The 20,258-nt window shown below is 36.3% G+C and overlaps 1 protein-coding gene across 2 annotated transcripts in view; it reads right to left on the bottom strand.

The window, feature by feature from the left end:
* Positions 1-13,770, bottom strand: part of LOC145304723 (uncharacterized) — a 34,284-nt gene extending 20,514 nt beyond the window's left edge. Inside the window, exons 1-17 of one of the 2 annotated variants that reach the window (XM_080146674.1) lie at positions 12,278-12,340; positions 11,260-11,330; positions 10,535-11,193; positions 9,501-9,572; positions 9,009-9,107; positions 7,906-7,995; positions 7,703-7,781; positions 7,364-7,443; positions 7,220-7,295; positions 6,427-6,495; positions 5,526-5,612; positions 5,321-5,458; positions 5,141-5,214; positions 4,989-5,081; positions 4,845-4,927; positions 4,367-4,455; positions 4,247-4,300 (exon numbers count right to left, since the gene is read on the bottom strand). In XM_080146674.1, the coding sequence (XP_080002800.1) occupies positions 4,247-4,300; positions 4,367-4,455; positions 4,845-4,927; positions 4,989-5,081; positions 5,141-5,214; positions 5,321-5,458; positions 5,526-5,612; positions 6,427-6,495; positions 7,220-7,295; positions 7,364-7,443; positions 7,703-7,781; positions 7,906-7,973 (990 nt within the window). In that variant the 5' untranslated portion in view covers positions 7,974-7,995; positions 9,009-9,107; positions 9,501-9,572; ... (1 more) ...; positions 11,260-11,330; positions 12,278-12,340. Of the gene's footprint in view, positions 1-4,246; positions 4,301-4,366; positions 4,456-4,844; positions 4,928-4,988; positions 5,082-5,140; positions 5,215-5,320; positions 5,459-5,525; positions 5,613-6,426; positions 6,496-7,219; positions 7,296-7,363; positions 7,444-7,702; positions 7,782-7,905; positions 7,996-9,008; positions 9,108-9,500; positions 9,573-10,534; positions 11,194-11,259; positions 11,331-12,277 lie in introns of both variants that reach the window. The other variant, XM_080146673.1, reaches the window with a different exon arrangement.
* Positions 13,771-20,258: the final 6,488 nt, after the last annotated feature.

Raw genomic sequence — 20,258 nt, 5'->3', positions numbered from 1 at the left:
CAGTGCCTTAGACGCGGTGGCTGCGTACTACACCATCCGAGTGTCCGAGAACAGCCGGCCCTGCACCGCCTTCACCACCCCCAGAGGCTTGTACCAATGGAAAAGGATGCCTTTTGGCCTAGCTACAGCACCATCTGTCTACTCCAGATTTATTGCAGGAGTCCTGAACCCATTAGGCACGGCCAACCTCCAGTCATATCTTGATGATGTCCTGACCTTTCACCAAGATACCTGGGCCCACCTGGCTAGGCTCCGGGAAGTCTTGGAAGCCCACCGCAGGGGAGGAATCCGCCTCAAGCCAGCCAAGACCAAGCTGTTTCGAGCCAAAGTAGACTACCTGGGCCACACCCTCAGCCGTGAGGGGATAGCCATGCAAGAGGATTATATTGACCGCATCCTTGACTGGCCGGCCCCCATCACCCCCAAGGATCTGCTGGCGCTCCTGGGGTTCTTCGGCTACTACCGCCTGTTCATCCCAGAGTATGCCGACCTCACCTACGAGATGAATCGGCAGAAAACAGCCAAGACACTGACCTGGACGCCTGAGATGGAAGCCCAGCTGATACAACTCAAGGACAAGTTTCGCCAAGCCCCCATCCGAGCGCCACCCAGGTTTGACTTACCGGCCGTGTTCCAGCTCACCACAGACTTCAGCAGCCGCGCCATCTCTGCCATACTCAGCCAATGCCAGGACGGCAAGGAGAGGCTTATTGCCGCCGTGGGGCGCAAGACAACCGACCCTGAAACTCGTTACCCATCCTGGAAGGGAGAGATGGCCGCCATCATGTATGGAATTCGGAAATTTCACGGCATCTTGTCCTACCGTAGTTTCCAGATCAACACTGATTCCTCAGCCTTGCTACAGATGAAGTTACTGAACACATCCACAGGGATGGTGGCCCGCTGGCAGGAGGAGCTAGCGGCCCTAGATTTCACTGTCTGCCATCGTCCTGGCACCCAGAACACCAATGCTGACGCCCTCAGCCGCCGGGAGGATGATAATATGCCGACAGCCACCGCCGAAGAAGTAGCAGAGCAGGCTGAGTACCTTCACACCCTTTGCCAGCTAGGGGAGCCCGCAGCTGGCAGACCCTCCGCAGCACGGCTGGACCCGGCCAGAGTCTTAGAGGCACAGACACAGGATCCCCTCTTGCTCCGTGTCCGCCAGTGGGTGGCCGACGGCAAGGCCCCAACTAAGGCTGAGCTGCGAGGCAAGGACCGGGACGAGCAGCAGTATGCCAGCCGCTTCGCAGCCCTGGGACTCGACGAGCATGGCTGCCTCACCACCACCGACCAGACCCTGACAGGAGAGAGGACAAGATACCTGCTGCCTTCGGCCCTCCAGCAGGACGCGTTTTTCCTGGCCCATGGGACTCCCATGGCCGGGCACTTTGGGATGGACGCCACTATTGCCTGCGTCGCCATGCATTTCTGGTGGCCCAACCTGTCCCGTGACGTCCGCCTGATGGTTCAGACTTGCCCTGAGTGTGTACAGAAGGTCACCAAGGAGAGGCTGAAGTTAGGGATACACGTGCCCTCCCGCCAGGGGTATCCACAGCAAGTCCTGTTTATTGACCTGGTGGGGCCCCTGCCAGAGACACCAGCCGGGAACCGCTACATCCTCACCTGTCAGGATGGGTTCAGCCGGTTTGTCAGCCTCTACGCCATCCCCAACAAGCGCACTCTCACGGTGGCTGAAACCCTACTGCACCACCACCTGGCCATGTTCGGATGTCCCCTGAAGATCCACTCCGACAATGGGATGGAGTTTACTGGCCAGGTATTCAAGGAACTGGCCTCCAAGCTCGAGATTGGCCTGACACATCCACCGCCCTACAACCCGCAGTCCAACCGGGTGGAGAGGTTCCATCGGACGCTCAACACAGGCATGAGGCTGTTCCTGGACAGAGACGACAACAACTGGGAGCCACACTTGCCAGCCATTGCCTTCGCCTACAATACCAAAGCCTGCAGATCCACGGGCGTGACCCCGTTCCTGGCCTACTTTGGGAGAGAGGCCAAGCTTCCGGTGGACATGGTACTCCGGCTGCCAGACACTGAATATGCCTCAGTCCCAGCCAACGTCCAAGCTCTCCTGCAACGCTACCATGCCATGTACGACGCCATCCAGCAGCGAGAGGAGGGAACCATCCGAAGGAGCGCGGCTGCCTACGAAGGCACGGCTAAGTATGAAGTTGGAGACCTGGTCTGGTATCTGGCCCCCCGCCTGGTGCCAGGGAAGTCAGCCAAGATTACCAAGAGATGGACTGGCCCTTGGAAGATAGTGAGACAAGCCACAGACGTCCATTATGTCATCAAACCTGCCTCTCCAACAGCCAAGATCTCGGAAATCACCGCGCATGTAGGCCGACTGCGCAAATACACCGGAGATGTAACTGCCCAGCAGATTCCAACAGACATCCAAGGCGACCTGGACGGCGACGAGGACGCCACTGAGCTGCCAGCCGGAGCTGCGGCGCTGCCAGCTAGTGATCCAGGACAGTTTCCAGTGTACCAGCCGGCAGCCGCCGCCCTACAGCCTAGCGGCCAGGATCGTGACCCTGTAGAAGAGAACCTGCAGCACCAACCCAACGAGCCGCCGCTGCCGCTGCCAGCCCCAGAGCCACCTAGGGATGCAATCTGGAACCCTGATGCTGACATGGAGCCCCTGCCGGCCAGCAGCGAGCCTGCAGGAGGAGAAGCAGCCACTGAGATGGAAGTTGCGGCCCCAGAGGGTGAAGCTGAAGCGATGTGTCCCCTACTGATGACAGCCGTCCCCATCCGAGTGGGAGCTGAGAGGCCAAGCAACCTGGACCAGGCAGGCGCCCCCATGGAATTCTACGCGCCTTCCTCCATCGTTATTCCCCCCTTGGGAGCCTCCAGAGTGAGCCTAGGCCTCCGTGTCCAGTTACCAGCTGAGACAGAACTAGTCCTGCAAACCAGGCCAAACTTCCAACGACGGGGCCTGGCTGTCGCCAACCCGCGGCTGGAAGCCAACCGGGAGTTGACAATGCTGATATCCAACCACAGCCAAACCAAGCAACGAGTGTCCCGCGGAGCCTGTATAGCCAGAGCTGTACTACACCGAGCTGTGCCCCAGGAAGATGTTGTCGTGCGCAGACAGAGGCTGCCGTATCCCCAGGTTCAAGGCCTGGTGGCTCGGGAGCCCCGCAGCCCTTGAAGGGGAGGTTGTGGTAATACGGCAACAGACGGACGGGTAGTTTACAGAGTTGCTACGCAGTGGCTTATCATGACAAGCCTTCTGCACTAATCCCATTATATCACCATTCACCTCATGACCGCAGATGACCCCGTTGCGCAGCGGTCAAACTGGACTGGCTAAATAGGGGAGGGGCACGGACACGCAGCAATCACGCGCCCCTCATGCAACTATACAACCAGGAGGCGGTGCCTCCCCTTTTACCACAGCTACCCCCACAAACTGTCTACCGCCGCGGGCTACGCCCTTGTCTCCCACACCCCCTTCAAACCTAACCTATTGTTATAATCTATTTGTATATATATAGTAAACATCCATTGTAAATGTATTCAGTTAAATATATAATTTCTGTATGACTAAATCCTGCTAGTTTGTTTTGGTAGAATACTTCAAGGCTAGGGCTCGTTGGATTCGAACTCGCAACCGGTGAGCTGAAACGCTTTGGCTTACCACATAAGTATGTCCATATAAAGCATTTTGTATTCTCAGTCTTACAGGTGAATTCATACACCTAAGATTCTTTTAACAACAATCAACATACATCTCACATCATACGCATTCTGTAAACAACAGAAGAAAATGTGCTCATCGGAGTCACATGCGCACCTCGCTAGCAATGCCGCACTTTGGATGTCTCTGTGAGACGGGAAATGTTATCGTTACCATTTCTGGTGAAAGGATTAATAGCCAAAGGTCTTTTCATGATAGTGCACGACCCAAAGGACACAGGGACAGCTTCCCTGTCGAGACATTTGGATTTTTGTTAAATAAAGTTAAAAGTAAAATGGATCATGAATGTTCATTTGTCCGAACTCTACATATCACAAATTTGCTTTGCTTTTAATATGTTTTCATTTTCCTACAAGTTGTATAAAACAAGATATAGTTATCTTATCTCGCTGCAGATTTGAGTTTTGTGAGTGAGTAGTTAATCCTTTATAGTATTCTCTCAGGGCATATCACAATCACATTCCACACTTTATTTAAAATTTTTATCCTTTTTAATCTTGAAAATAATTTGTTTACCTGAATAACTCGTTGTAGCTTAGGCCTCCCAGCAAGAGCAATACTGCGCATGAACTAAATTAACCATTTTCTTAGAAAAATATTAGTTTATATAACTAAATATTGAGAAGAATAATTAACCTGAAGGTCCCATGATGCAACAACTGTATGGTTACTCAATAATTCTGTGAGTAAGTGAATGCCGGGTAAGATCAAACTGGGGTATCCCTCTAAAATTAGAAAATGATTTTTATAAAATTATTAATGAGATTAATATAACATAATTAATATAATTGAGAAACATACAATAAAATCAACCACTCCCCCTCTCCTCACAGATAGGTATGAATTTTTTACCTTTATAATTTTATAAAGGTTTTATGGGGTTTATTAGGGGTGTGAAAACCTATGTCAAGAGGGGTATACAGAAAGAGACCAATAAGTGGAGTCGCTGTTATACATAGCGAGGGAAAATAGGCCTAATACAACATGCTTTGCATAAAATTTAAGGAAAGGCACTAACGACGGTGGAATATTATTATTTTAATAGTGTTGTTGTATATTAAATTTGTAATGTGTATGACTACGCTTTTGCAATGTATTGGTTTTTATTTTTTACCTTGTAATTGTGAAGATAGAATATTTTTTAACATTGCTTGAATTGACAGAGTTACTCTGGGATGAACAAGACCCAAGGGTATTCTATGAAAAATATACTTAAAATAAAAATTATCATATTTATATAAAAATGTTTCAAATAAACCTTTTTGTTTTTCCTTGCCACAAAATTGGCTCTTCTGTCAATTGTCCACAGTGTCGCCACAGTATATCATGATAATATTCTCCCATCTTCTTCCTGCATGCACGCACAAGTTAAAAAAGTTTATTAATTTAAAATCAAGATTGTTGACTTACTTAACTGTGCTTTGAAGCTTAGGCGTTCCATCTTTTCCTTGTCTCACTTGGTTAGGATTAACAAGGCCCTCAATCTTAATAAGAATTAATTCAAATTTAAACAGAAAGAAAACATAATAAAATAATTAAATTTTTGATCTTCGATACTTATAAATGTTGTAATGATTATCATATGTATACCTGTGGTATAGCATGAAGTATATGATGAAGCGTAACACTTTCATTTTCAACAACTCTCTCCAGGCAGTCAATATGAGTTCTTATATCAGGAGTGAACACATCACCTTTGCTTAATTCATCTTTTTCCATTCCTGAAATCTGTAATAAACATGTTTATAACATACGGTTTTACTTTTTAAGAATGCACACATTTTAATTATTTAACCTGATGTTCAATTGTTGTAAAGCCAATAGGAACATCCATCCAGGAAAACTCTTCAGCAATATGTTCCAGATGTTGTCTGTCGCTTGTCTTAAAAGTAAAGTTAATCTATACCTGCAGATAGATAGTCTATTTCTAGATCCCATCAATATTTTGATGTAAAAATTAGCGCCTGCAGTTTCTCTTTTAGGCTTTAGAGATTACCATTTAAAGAAGAGAGGAACCCTTAGCCCAAATAAGGTATGCAAGGTTGGTTATTAACACAGCAAATTTGTGATCGAAAAATTAACTAGGATATAGGTTGCTTGTGTAATAGCTTGTTGTGGTGTGATTGTTGCTTATGCATGGGTCCTTGATTCTTGTTGGATTCAAAGTCTCAAAAATATCGAAACAAAAATGCCTTATTTCAGTGTAAAGATAAATAATGTAAGATGTAATTTCATATTTGCGTCTTACCCTATGCTAAAAAAAGATACTTTGTTCAGAACAAGATATCAATTATTGAGAGAAGGGGAAACTTTTGGCCTCTTAATCAGGCAAAAACTCATACCATCTACTGTTAGGATTTCCAGACAATGACAAAGGGTTGGTTGTCTGGTTATGCTGTTACATGGCTATGAGTTGAGTCTAGCCTCGAGTTGTAAAGTTGTCTGTTAAATTCAAAAGCAACTTAACATTAGACTTCTTAAGTCTATTTACAATAAAAGTTTGGGCTTTAAATAAAATAACTTAAACTGAAGAAAGAATTTTATAAATTTAGAGCTTCTTACATGTCCTTGAAAGGGGTCATATATTCAGAGGGTATGACATGCAGCAACGCCGTTATTAATAATATAAATGTTAATGTTAACTTTCTAATTGCACAAAAGTTGTATTATCATTCAAACAGTTATTCAGCATTTACCTCTAAGAATGTATTTGCAACTTCTAAAGAAACAGCAGAGGCACGTTCTCTTGCAAATGTTGACAATATCTAAAAAGAACAAGAATGACAACATCCATAAAAGCGAAGCTCTGAAACGCTAGGACAAACTAACAACCTAGTAATAGTGTCTAACATTTTATCTTTGTGACGTAACAAAAATCCATCTCTTTTTTAGGGGTTTACTTTCCCACCTCCCCTCTCATCCTTCGATTTTTGTTACGTCACAAAGATAAAACGTTTACTATTACTAGGTTCCAAACTAACATTAAAACTTGTAGAGTATCAAAAATGAATAAGCAAATATAAATGTATAAATTTTAACAATATTGTACGTAAATTTGATGCAAAACTGTTAAATATGGGAGACTGTTTAAAGGATATACGTATATTTAATTATAGAGATATAGATTGCTTATGATATAGTACTTTATTGTCCTAGGAATCAGAATTCCAAAAATCAGATATAAAGGATAATCATATAACTTAAAAATTGTAGTAAAAAAAGTAAAAAAAATAAACATGTTTTAAATTGACGTACGTACTTTCTGGTTGTGATTATAGAGTTGCTACGCTTTCTAAATTGTACCTAACTGTTATAGGAATCATCATGCACAAGTTGAAATCGATAGGACAATTCTAGCATGCCTAAATTTACCCAAAAAAAGCTAACCGTTACGGACTGACTGACGGACGGACCGACTCTAATTAAAGAAAAGTTTAGCTGAAAAAAATATGTAAAGGGTCGACAATGTTTAAACAAAATCTTTCATACCTTACTGGCTGTAATTGGTTTCAATTGGTGATTAAGTGGCAAAGAAAAATTTTCGTGTATGTGAGAATGATAATTTCTGAAACAAAACAGACCTGAACAATTAATTTACAGTTTAAACTAATATTTTTTTGTTGTAACATTTACCTATTATTGTGAACAGAAGAAATAACTTCTCCATTATTACCACTAGGAGAACTACTTTTTATTTGAGGAATACATGAATCCTTAATAAAAAGTAATGTTGTTAATTAATATCAAAATTTTCAATACGAGATTAAAAATATAAAAAAAACTATTTTTAGCAGTAGCTGAAGCAAGAGCCTCAGCCCCCACATTCAAGATCGGGATTAACAGGTGTTTATCATATACCGTTTTTTGTTTGTTAAATGTTTATTCACAAAGTAACGTTGTCGAGTAGGAAGAGATTAATTGTGTGTAATGAATAAATTGTTGCTTGGGTTTATAGCTTTTGGATTATGATACCTGAGTAAGTAAGTTGTTGTATAGATCCACCATTGCAAACAAATCTACCAATTCTGATCTAATTTTCCCAAGATCTTGTCTAGAATAATACTTATTTTTATATAAAAAGTATTAAGCAACACTTTACTGTTAACTGCAAATCTAGAGTTTAAATAATGTTGCCAAAAGAGCATACCAAAAATTTATTTATACTTTTCACGTACCTAGCCATAATTTTAAGTTGACTGTGCAAAATTTTGGACACCAAGAAATATCCTGTTAACTTTTTCATCTCAACTTGTGAAATAATTTGCCTACAAATTAAAAGTGTTGAAACAAACTATTTAAAAAATCTTGAATTGTTAGACTTTTATACCAATTACAGCTGTCTTCTTTAAGTCCATAAAGAAGGAACGACAAAAAAACGAATTTACATGTGTTGTCTTTGCCTCTTATTCTTTGCGTTGCCTAGCATCTTTATAATTACCCACTTTCCTCAATGCATGGACTTTCAAATAAGATGTTGTTTACGTACCGCTATTCGAAAACTCTTGAAATCAAAGCTTTGTTATATGATACCCCTTTATTAGTCCGTTAGAGACGAAATGGGGGAAACTTGGCTTCTATTCAAGATAAACACCAAAAATTTTTTGACAACATTTCCATCATTAAGGAGCATAATTATTACTATAGAAAGCCTACTGAAAAGCAGTTCAACCGCAATGAATGACGGGAAATTTAATTTTTTTAAAATCATCTTCTCATAAAAATTTTAAAATAGGACCAAAAACACCAGAGATAAGAAGAAAAATATAAAAATAACCCAAAAGCTGTTCGACCGCCATGGTTACTTTTATGTATAGTTGATTATGCTCCTTAATGTTAGGAATGTTCTAATAAAGTTTCAGCCTTTAATCTTTTATAAGAGCCGAGAAAATCACGTTACCCCCACTTCGTATCTTATGGACTGACAGACAGATGAACATTTGGAATTAAAGAGTAGCTTCGCTACTAAAAATACAAAAGAATTTGTGTGAAAGGTTTCTTGATTTTTTCTCCAATAATACATTCTTGATTTTAACAAATGCTCTTTAAAATATCCTTGTATGTATTCACATCCATGATTTTTTGTGCTTCGCTACTTATAGATGTTTTCATCTTTGTTTTTCTTATTATTTCCTTATTTGGTTGTGACAATATAAATTTACTTTTTTTGTACTTATTATCAGATAGTACACTAAAATCCTTTTGGAAATATTAGCATACTTCTACATTTTTCAAATTTTATAGGAGGGATGAATCAATAAAAAATAAATTAATAAATAACCTGACTCTAAAGAATATTGAGGTTGAACAGCTCTTCTGATTTGTGATAAGACCTTTAAACTTATCTGGAAGACCTTTTGTTTCATTAATAACATCGCTATGCAAAAAAGCAATGTAAATATCATATATTTATTAATCTAATACATTTTACATGGTCCTTTGGTCTGCATGAAAGATATTATTATTTTCTAATTATTTCTGCCGTGCATGAGTGAAATATTACGATTTTTACAGTAAAACATTTTAAAGTTAGCCACAAGTTTGTTCATCTATCTTATGCATATCTAGACAAATAATTGCTCATCATAAAAAAACTTTTGAAAATTGTTTATATTACTACTTTTGTCCTAATTTATACTGCAAATTTTTTTAGGGGTAGTTAAAAAGCCTGTATTTGATGTATTCTTTGTAACCTATGACCATTTTCGGCCTTGTTTACATGATTAGATAATGATAGATGAATAAAACAGAACTTTAATTGCTTATTTTCCTAAAAGATTTAAGTGTTGAAATAATCTCAATATTTTGTAGGTCTCTTTTATCATTGCTGGAACGATATTTAGCCCTGAAAATTATAAGTGATGTTTGTTTCAAAAGTTTTCAATTGTTATCTTATGATTAAGACTTCAGGAATGGGACAATTGGCAATTATATAAATTTTAGAGTTCTAATTGAAATTCAAAGAAAATTCTGTAATTACTAATTAATCACTAGTAATATCACACTTGGAGCTTGTTAACCAATATCTCTCTCAACAACCAGCACCAAATAAACAGTATTGGATTTTGAAATACAAGCAAATTGATTTGGGGGGCAAAATGATGCAATGTTTCTTAATTTGCCCTTTTCAGCTGTTGGTGGGGGTAAAAGTTTGAATTTAACAATTTAAAAAATATGGAAATAGCGGCATTTTCACAATATTGTGCATTGTCTGTAAATACAAAATCCAATAAAGCAGAAGTCAGTTTCAAAAGATAGGAGGGAGCATACATGCTCACATTCAAACCATAAACAAATGCATTCATTGGCCTATATTAGCCAGTAGAATGATGGCATATTTGTAAAGACAAATGAATGTGTTTGATTATGTTTTGAAAGTGAGCATGTATTCTCCCTTCTATCTTTTGAAAACTCACAATGATTAATAATAATGAAAAGGACTGTCCACATGAAGAAAAGATTTAATTTTAGGCGAATTTATGTTGAGAGCATCATGACTAAAGACCCTTTTAAAAATCTAACCTCAAACTACTAGAATTTTTTGAGCTCTTTTATGGTGACCTGTATATGTTTTTTTTGCCTCCAATGTCAGTATGTATTGTAACATACAATAGTAAGAGGTTAAATTTACTCAAATTGCCTCAATCCCTATAAAAGCAGCTTAAAATTGAACAGAAAACAATAGTTTTAGAAATAAAGTTTAAGTTACACATTTATTCATCTTTCTTTTTCTTTTGAACAGTCCATTATGAGTATAAATTCAAGTTTTAAAACTACAATTTAAAAAGATATTACCATTACCATTACCTAGTAAGGTCATGATTCTCCTTTGATTTTAGTGATCATGTAGAGAATCCAGAGCATCATCCACATGTAATGGAATGCAATACTCTTAAACTTAAGGATATGAAGTTAAATAGCATCCATCAGACAACCAATCCTTTGATAGCATGGCCTTTGTCTGAGAAGTCCTAACTTTGCATGGTTATGAGTTTCGCCTGTTTATGGGCCAAGGCACTTCCCCTATTCTTACTATTTAGTATTTATGTCGCACAGCGGTAGGAACAATCTTTAACTTCATTTGTTATGACGCCGTGTCGATCCAAGATTCAAACCTATCACCTCCCCAGCAACGAGTTTTCTTTTGAACAGTCCATTACAAGGAGTAATTCAAGTTTTAGAACTATAATTTGAATAGATTTAGTAGATCTAGTTAACCAATCTGGCCTCTTAATCTGTAAAACTAAAAAAGGAATTTCAAAGCAGACAAAACCTTTTTGTTTATTATAAAGGATTTGTTCAATTATATGATTTTTGTTGTCTGCTTGTGTTTGATTGATTATTTTTAATTGAGTTTGGTCTGCTATCAGCAGAAAAAAAAAACAGCAGCATTATGTGCGCTAGTTCCTGAAGTCTTTAACATTAGCCAAAATAAGAAAAGTTGCAATAGTTCCAGTACCCGAAGTCTAAAAAAGCCAAGAAAATTAATTTTAGATTCATTATTAAATCCCTATATCCCTGATAAGACTTACCTTAATTCTTGACATTCTAGGTTTTTTTCTTCCAAAGATGTAATACATTTTTGTATGTGAACTAGAATAACCTACAATAATCATCTAGTTATATAAAAAAAATTTCACCGTAGCTACTATACAATTTAGTTCTTGGAATGTCATATTTATGGTTCCAGAACAAACGCAGAAACGACAAACGTTGGAGTGGTCAAACGTCGGAGTGAAAAACATCGGGTCTGTCAAAGGTCGGAGTGGGACTAATGTCGGAATGAAACAAACGCATGAGTGGACATTTTGTATGTAAAACGAATAAGTGTCTGAAATATTAAGAAGTAAAGGTTTCAATCAAATTTTAAACAACATAACTACCGATTAAACATGCTATAGCATATTCAAGTAGATCAGGTTGAATACTTATAATAAAGTTGTTTGTTTGTTTGTCTGTACCGAAGAATCTCGCTAAGAATCTGCTGAACCGATCGGGTTCTCCTTAACAGGGTACTTCTCATAGGTCCCGGGAAGGTTAGAACTATTTTGATGGAGGGTGCCACAAACCTTCCAAGAGAAAAAAATTACCACCCCCCCCCCCCTAAAAAAAATAAATATAAAATGTAGTTGATGGGAGGTCAATCCCATCCTTCCCCCTCCAAAAAATATTTTTTTTTCCTTTTTTAAAAATCTAAATTTAAATGAGTCTTGGGATTCAACTCCCCCCTCATCAAGTGCCCCTAGAGGCCTCCAGGGGGCGTACCCGCTAGTAAATGATAAACAAATACGCCCTTCGCTGGGGTTTTAAATTTCAAAAGATGATTTTAAATTTGTTAAGAATAGAATAAGGGCATAAACTCCCCATATATAAACATTAGACCTTTAAAGATGGTTTAAAATAATAAACACTCCAACGTTTTACTTATTTCATGTAAACTCTGATTTTTGTCCCCCTTCTGCGTTTTCCACTTCGACGTTTGTCACTCTTGCGTCATTATTTCTTTTTTTACCAAAGACCTTCAAATAGTATAAAAATAGTTTTTCATACCTTAGCCGATTTAAATAATTCATTACAGGTTCCATTTTGTGTCGTCCCATGAGACATCTTTCTGAAATAATGAAATATTAAGATTTAACAAGAACAATTATGTACAATTGTAGCAAAATATACGGCCAACCATTAAGAATGTTAGAAAAAGAAGAAAGATTTAACACAAAGTTAAAAAAAAGAAAGAGGAAACAATGAACTAAAATAAATTTTTTTTGCTATCATAACCAATAACTATACTTATCTTTTTTTAAGAAGGCACCCCTGATATAAAAGGTTCCAATGGATTGCATGTCTCCATGAAAGAAAGATCAACCTTTGTAAAATAATCGTTTAGTAGAGAAATAGTTTAATAGTTGTAACAGGGAGAAAACTGAAGTTTTAAATCACAATTTAGGCTATTCTTAGATGTATAAAAAATAAGCTTGTTGTAATATTTGTATTAGATTAGGTACGTTACATAAGTTTCCAGAATAAGTTTTTATTTGTTTGTCGCAGTTTAAATTCCCCTTTATTATATAATAATGTACATAATATATATGAATTGTTCAGCAGTGATTATCAGCTGCTTTAATCGACCTTGACAATCCTTGTCATGAAACAAAGAAATAACCCAGAAAGCTAATGAAATAAAAAGTAATAAAAGTTAGTGTCAGAAAAAATCTAACATATAACAAAAATTACAAACATTTAAAACTTTAAGTATAAAAAAATAAGAGAAAAATCTAATTTTCCTTCCACCTAAAGTTACAAAAATCAAATAAAAGTCTTTGAAATTTAGTTTTAATACTATTGTCATTCTAAAATTGTGAATATCTGTATAAAAAACCAAAGGTATTTAAAAAAAAAAAAAAAATAAAGCTACTTGTTCTTCATGTATAGACACAATAAATCAGTAAGTGATAAGAAATTTAATTCTAATACCCACTAATCTGCCCACAAAGAAAAGAATAAAAAACGGACAAAAAAACTAAAGATTTAAAAAAATTAGTTTTATAGGACAAAAGGGGCTAAAAAGCTGCCCGTAACCAGTCCATAAATGATTTCTAAATTATTATGATCCATTGTGACAGAGCCGTTAATATAAAATTTCAGCCTTTTTTTCTCGAATAGGAACTAAGCAAATTAAGTTTTCCTTAAAACATTTCGGTCAGACAGACGGAAACTTCGAATTGTAGGTAGGTACAAAGGTAACGTAACTGTGAAAACAATTGAATTGATGTTGCTTATACTTTGCTACTGTTGAGGAAAACTGTCCTGTAATTTCTAGTTAGTGCACAACAATGCTGGGCCTGAATCAGTCAGGTATTGATCAAACAAATAACATTTCGAGTCAGAGGAAGCCCTGCGCCCACTATGGAAGTCAAACCTTTGTTTATACAGTGTGTGTTTTTTTTATGAGAACTTTTTTGAAAGCAATTTTACCCCACTTATAGTTATCAGAATTTAATGATTAATGGCTTATTTTCTTCGTTTTTTAATGCAATTAATAGAACACCAAAAAAATATTTTAGTTTTTATTTAAAAAATACAATAAAATATAAAATTCAAAACTTAGGTGTCAATGTCTAAAAATGGTTTTAGCGCATTTTTCTTATGCTCAAATATTCAACCTTTTGCAAGAATGGCTGCTAAACACTTCAAAATTGAGATATAGAGCTAAAAATGTATACAGATACTATTAGGGACATGTACTAGAACATATCAAAGTTTGAAGGTCATATTTCAACCAAGGAAGGAGTACTGGCCCCCCAAAGTCGACTACAGAAAATCCAATTTTTTTCTTGCAAAAGGTAGAAGATTTATGCATAAGAAAAATGCGCTTAAACCATTTTTAGATGTTGACACCTAAGTTTTGAATTTTAGATTTTACTGTCCTTTTTGAATAAAAACTGAAATATTTTTTGTTGTTCTATTAATTGCATTAAAAAACGAAGCAAATAAGCCATCAATCATTAAATTCTGATAACTATAAGTGGGGTAAAATTACTTTCAAAAAAGTTCTAATAAAAAAAACACACTGTAGTTAATCAGACACATGATTGTTAATTTTTTGTGTATCTTTGCAATAAATATACGACTACTTTTGGTACTATTTTTGGTATGTCTTAACTCATTTAATTTATAAACCTAAGATGAAAATGCAATAATCATATTAATAAAAAAAAACAAGGACAATTACGTCCTATAGTAGCAAAGCTGAGAATGGGGAATAGAAGAGAAAAAACAAACAAAAGAAATACAGAGAGGGAAAGAGTGAGTCACTACAAATCCACATAAGTCACTAAAACAAGTCATATTTATAAATTTGGTGAGTGTCAAGAATTCAGGGGAAGGAGGGAGAAAGAAAGGAAAGTAAAGGAAAGGTGATAAAGTTATAAAGAATAAGGGAGTGGAAAGCAAATTTACTTTGGCCGTCAGTCTGTGAGTCATCATACAATCTATGAGCCTTCTCTAAATTTAACAATAATTAAAAGTTAAGTCTTCATAAATGGTCACACATTTTAACGACCATAAAATTGTCTATGTCTATAATTTTTCTTTGTTCCTGATATCTTACACCTGGAATGATAATATGAGTTCAGTTTTTCAGGAAAGCTTTGAACAACTTTGTTATGGAAGTGTAAGTAAACCATATTAAATGGAATAGCAACAGAAAAATAATACAAAATCCTAATTCGTTTTTAGTAACGAAGCTAATCTTTAATTCAATTTATCTGTCCGTCGGTAAGTCCATAACACCATTGATTTTTCTTGTCAACAAGCCAATGGAATCTAGGCGGCGCATATTGTATTAACAAGGTTAGAAGGATAATTTTTAATGTAAAATTGTGTTTATAATATAAACGTTCTTTTAAGTAACCTCACTGGTATACACAAAAGTAAATAAACTTCCTGCAAAATTGTGGATATACAGTATTCTGTTCAAGAACAAGCTTACAATTTTTGGTCTTGATTATATTAGGGTTGGTCCGGATATCCGGCCAATTTCAATATCTGACCGGATACCAGATATTGAAACTATCCGGCCGGATATCCGGCAGTATAATCTTTTATATTTCACAACAAAAATTACTGAGCAAATTAATTCGATTAATGTTTCTTTGGTTATTGAGTTTTAATCCAAGATTTTAAACATTGAGCTTCATTATTTATTAAAGCAAACCTAAGTCCAAGCCTTAAAAATGCAAATATTTGAGACCTAAATAATTATCATGTATATTTTTATAATATAACCAACTGATGGTGTCATTTCAGGATCATTCTTCATAAAATGTATACTTAAGCTGCTGTTTTTTTGGTCCTGGTCTTGGCTGATTGTCTCTAGCAATAGATCTTAGACTTAAGTGGTTCATCATCAGGCTTGTCTCTCTATTTGACTATGACGTCCAGAAAAATTCTCAGGATGTAAAGGAAGCATCACGGTAATAGAGAACCATATAGGTTGAGCAGTTAGCGAGATCCTTTAGTACACACAGACAAACAGACAAAGATCCTGTTACTTTATTATAAGAAATAAAAATAAAATAGCCTAAAACCTTCTCAGGACCTTTTGGAAGCTTCACTGTAAAAGAGAATTCTATAGGTTCAGGGGTTATTGAGGTCATTTGCTACAGACATAAAAAAAACTTAATACTTTATATATCGATAATAAGTTTATGAAATCTCAATCTTCAGACAAAAAAATCTTACTATTTTATATAAATGAATAAGTATAATAGTTATTTTCAAATAGTATTATAGACAGCTTCTCTAAGCCCGTGCTAACAAAACTGATGGGTACTAATTTTATGATTTTATTATAAAATTCGCAAAAATTGTCTATAATACGATGCTATACATGATTTTTCAGTATTGTTGAGAACTGGTTCCAATCCAGGGGATCTTAATCGGTTCTGAAGCCATACTGGAAATCTTTCACAAGATAAAAGTTATGCTTGAAATTTTTTTTAATAGTTATTACTATATCAATTTTAAAAAAAACCGTCATTCTTATTACATGTCACTAGAAGCTAGAGGGAACGTTTAAATCCAAAATATTTGTATGCTATAAGACTTGAGGCTACTCAATTTATATACATGCCTGTTTGTTATTCTGCCGCTTCTATTTGACGGATTCGTTCATGTTATTAACAAAATTAAAATCACATTTCTATAATTCTCTCAAATCACTTAGTTGTTATCACCCATTAAAGAAGAAAAGTAAGTATTTATCTATTAAGACATATGAATATATGCTAGTTCTATAAAAGAAAGCTGAGTACTGGTATATATAAATATTCTAATACCAATATTTTTGAATACTATTTTAACTACCTGGTTTACCATTTTGAGAAAGCCAATGATTCTATAACATGGATAAAGGATATTATGATAAAAATTGTTGTTTGATCTATTTGACTATTTCCTTAATTTGTTAAAGGTGAAGCTTTTCTATAATTAGGGTCGGTCCCTTCGTCCGTCCGTGCGTCACAGACAGTTAGCTCTTTTCGTTAATTTAAACAGGTTAGAATTGTCCTATCGATTCCAAACTTTGCATGATGATTCCTGGAGTAGTCAGATAGAATTCAGAAAGCGTAGCAACGCTATAATCAATACCAGAATGTTTTAAACATGTCGATTTTTAACTTTTTTGACAACAAATTTTTGTATGTTAAAATTATCTGATTCTTCTGATTTTTTGAAAACTGATTACTATTACAACAAAGGTACAATGTTATAAGCAAAGCATCTCTATAAACAAGTCCCAAAAAAGTAAGTATTTCCTTAAATAGTGTAATCTTTTTTATGCAGTTTTGCAACAAATTTACTTACAATATTGTTTGTACTGATGAATTAATATTTTGCTAATTCAGTTCTGACAATTTACAAGTGTTAATGTTCGTTTGTTCTTCCATTTCAGAGCTTCGCTTTTATGGATGTTGTCATCCTTGTTATTATAAATTTGAATTAAAAGATAAATGTTACGAGTTGTATGATTGTACAAAATCTGACTTTATGTAACATTAACTTTTAATGGCAAAATCTTTTTTACACTTGCTTCAAAACCATTCCTTACATTCGTGTAAATGAGATTACAATTAGGAGTAAAACCAGGGAGGCAGGGGACATTGAACTGTTTTACAATAGTACCCATAGTTGTATAATAGCGTTTTCTTATTGTTGGGGTAAAAACTTTGGAAATTTTCTTGAATTTTCATTGGTTGGTTGAGTGTTCTTGCGTTTCCACCAATATAGAAGGGGTTATGTTGTTTGTCATTGTTGGGGATGTACATTAATTTATTCTCCATTGTCCTGTGTCTTTAGATCCCTGAGTAAACTTTAAAGAGGAGTAAAATAATATAATGATACAGTATTCCAGTAGCATTATAACAGGGATAGAGAAGGTGGGTGCGTGCGCGAAACGCGCCTCAAAATTTGCACATCCCCTTAAATCAAAATCGAGGAGGGTGTAATATTAACAACAAAAGCGGTGTAATTTTTAATGTCAGGGCTCCGGTGTAGGAGGCCTATGAGGAGATCGAGATCCTAGGCTTCCACTCCAACATTTCACAGAAGCATCTTTTGATTAGTCAATTGGCGGGCAATGCGCACAAATTTATTTCACATCTCTCTTAAATTTAAAAAGGGTGTGAAATATTTAGCTGGACAACTCCCTTGGCTGTTTTAGGGGGTTGTATCTGTGGGGTGTAGACTTTATTGGGGGTTGTAGTAGTGGATGGACACTTATATTTTTTTTAAAGCGAAGCTTTTCTATAATTAGGGTCGGTCGGTCCGTCCGTCGGTCCGTACGTCCGTCACAGAGAGTTAGCTCTTTTTGTTAATCTAAACAGGTTAGAATTGTCCTATCGATTTCAAACTTTGCATGATGGTTCCTGTAGTAGTTAGGTACAATTTAGAAAGCGTAGTAACTCTATAATCAATACCAGAATGTCCGTACGTCCATTTGAAACATGTTGATTTTTTACTTTTTTGACAACAAATTTTTGTATGTTAAAATTATCCGATTCTTCTGATTTTTTAAAAACTGCAAGGTACAATGTTATAAGCAAAGCATCTCTATAAACAAGTCCCAAAAATGTAAGCATCTCCTTAAACAGTATCATCTATTTATGCAGTTTTGCAACAAATTTACTAACAATATTGTTTGTACTGATGCATTAATATTCTGCTTATTCAGTTCTGACAAGTGTCAATGTTCGTTTTCCCTTCGATTTCAGAGCTTCGCTTTTATGGATGTTGTCATCCTTGTCTTTAAAAGGCGTCTTTTAGTCTCAAACATCCTAATTGTCTGGAATATATGTATGCACATTGCCACATCGATACCTATACATATCATTTTAAAATCCTCCCATGTTGCAAAGTGGTTGAATAAAAACAAGGATGACAACATCCATTAAAGCGAAGCAAACCGACAAACGGACATTAACACTTGTATAGTATCTGAACTGAATAATCAGAATTTAAAAGTATAAAAGTCGAAGCAAAATTGTAAGTAAATTTGTTGAAAAACTGCTTGAAGCAGGATAATGTTTATGGACAAACTTACATTTTTGGACTTGATTATGGAGTTGCTTTGCTTATAATATTGTTCTTTGTTGTCCCAGGAATCAATATACCAAAAATCAGAATCAAACGGATAATTAGAACACTTGAAAATTTGTTGTTAAAAAAGTAGAAAAATAAACATGTTTAATTGGACGTACGGAATTCTGGTAATGATTATAGAGTTGCTACGCTTTCTAAATCGTACCCAACTACTACAGGAATCATCATGCAAAGTTTGAAATCGATAGGACAATTCTAACATGCCTAAATTAACGAATAAAAGCTATGTATCTATCTCGGACGGACGGACGGACCGACCGTAATTATAGAAAAGCTTCGCTTTTAAAAAGCGGCATTAGCTCTAAATAGGCCCCTAGTCCCACTGTCTATTCAGATATGTTGTTCTAATCTTGTCATTAGCTTTGGAATTGGCCAATGTTACTATGTGTAAGTAAATCCGTAGATTATTGCTGCAATACTTTCAAAGATTTTTAATTTTTAAATATCTTTCTGTTTATTGATATTGCCAGTCTTGTCCTACTATTAACTCCAATATTATATACAATCAAATGGGCTTAAGCAAAAGATAAAACAGGTACTTTAATTAATCTGTAACAAAGATTAAAACTCAGACGCCAAAAACTCTATACTTACTCAGTTACTACAACCAATCGTGTTATCCTTGTTTAGTTGATAAAGTAATATATATTGTTCATATACATAATATATGATTATTTTTATATCCTATTATATAAAGTAGTAAGCGTTTTTTGTCTGTCCCGAAGGATCTCGCTAACCGCTGAACCGATGTTGTTCTCCTTTACAGTGAAGCTTCTTATAGGTCCTGGGAAGGTTTTAAACTATTTTTGAGAAGTGTGTCTTCCCCACCCCTCCCTCCAAAAAAATATTTTTTTTACTCTTTGGAAACTCAAATTTAAAATGAGATGAGGTTGACTTTTTCCCCTTCATACCTTAAGTGCCCCTAGAGGCTTCTAGGGGGCGTAGCCGCTAGTTGTTATATATAAAGTAGTAAGCGTTTTTTGTCTGTCCCGAAGGATCTCGCTAACCGCTGAACTGATATTGTTCTACTTTACAGTGATGTTTTTTATAGGTCCTGGGAAGGTTTTAAAAATATTTGTTTTACTATTTTGAAACTCAAATTTAAAATGGAATGAGGTCGACTTTCCCCCTTTTACCTTAAGTGCCCCTTGAGGTTTCTAGGGGCGTTGCCGCTAGTATTGTTATATAGAAGGGCATAATCTTTCATAGCAACAACAATAGGGTAGAGATGTCTCAAATTAGAAATCCTTGACATACCAAAATTAAAACCATTAAGTTATATTGTTGTGTTCAATACCATCAACAGCAAGCTTGCGTCAAAATACGCATTTATAGAGGAAGGAGAGGGTTAGCATGCAGTGCGTAATGAGTA

Source organism: Acartia tonsa, chromosome 13, assembly GCF_053477335.1.
Source record: "Acartia tonsa isolate MP-2025a chromosome 13, ASM5347733v1, whole genome shotgun sequence".
NCBI lineage: Eukaryota > Metazoa > Arthropoda > Copepoda > Calanoida > Acartiidae > Acartia > Acartia tonsa.
The sequence above is the reverse complement of the archived record's forward strand: the minus strand, read 5'-3'. Positions and strand labels throughout refer to the sequence as shown.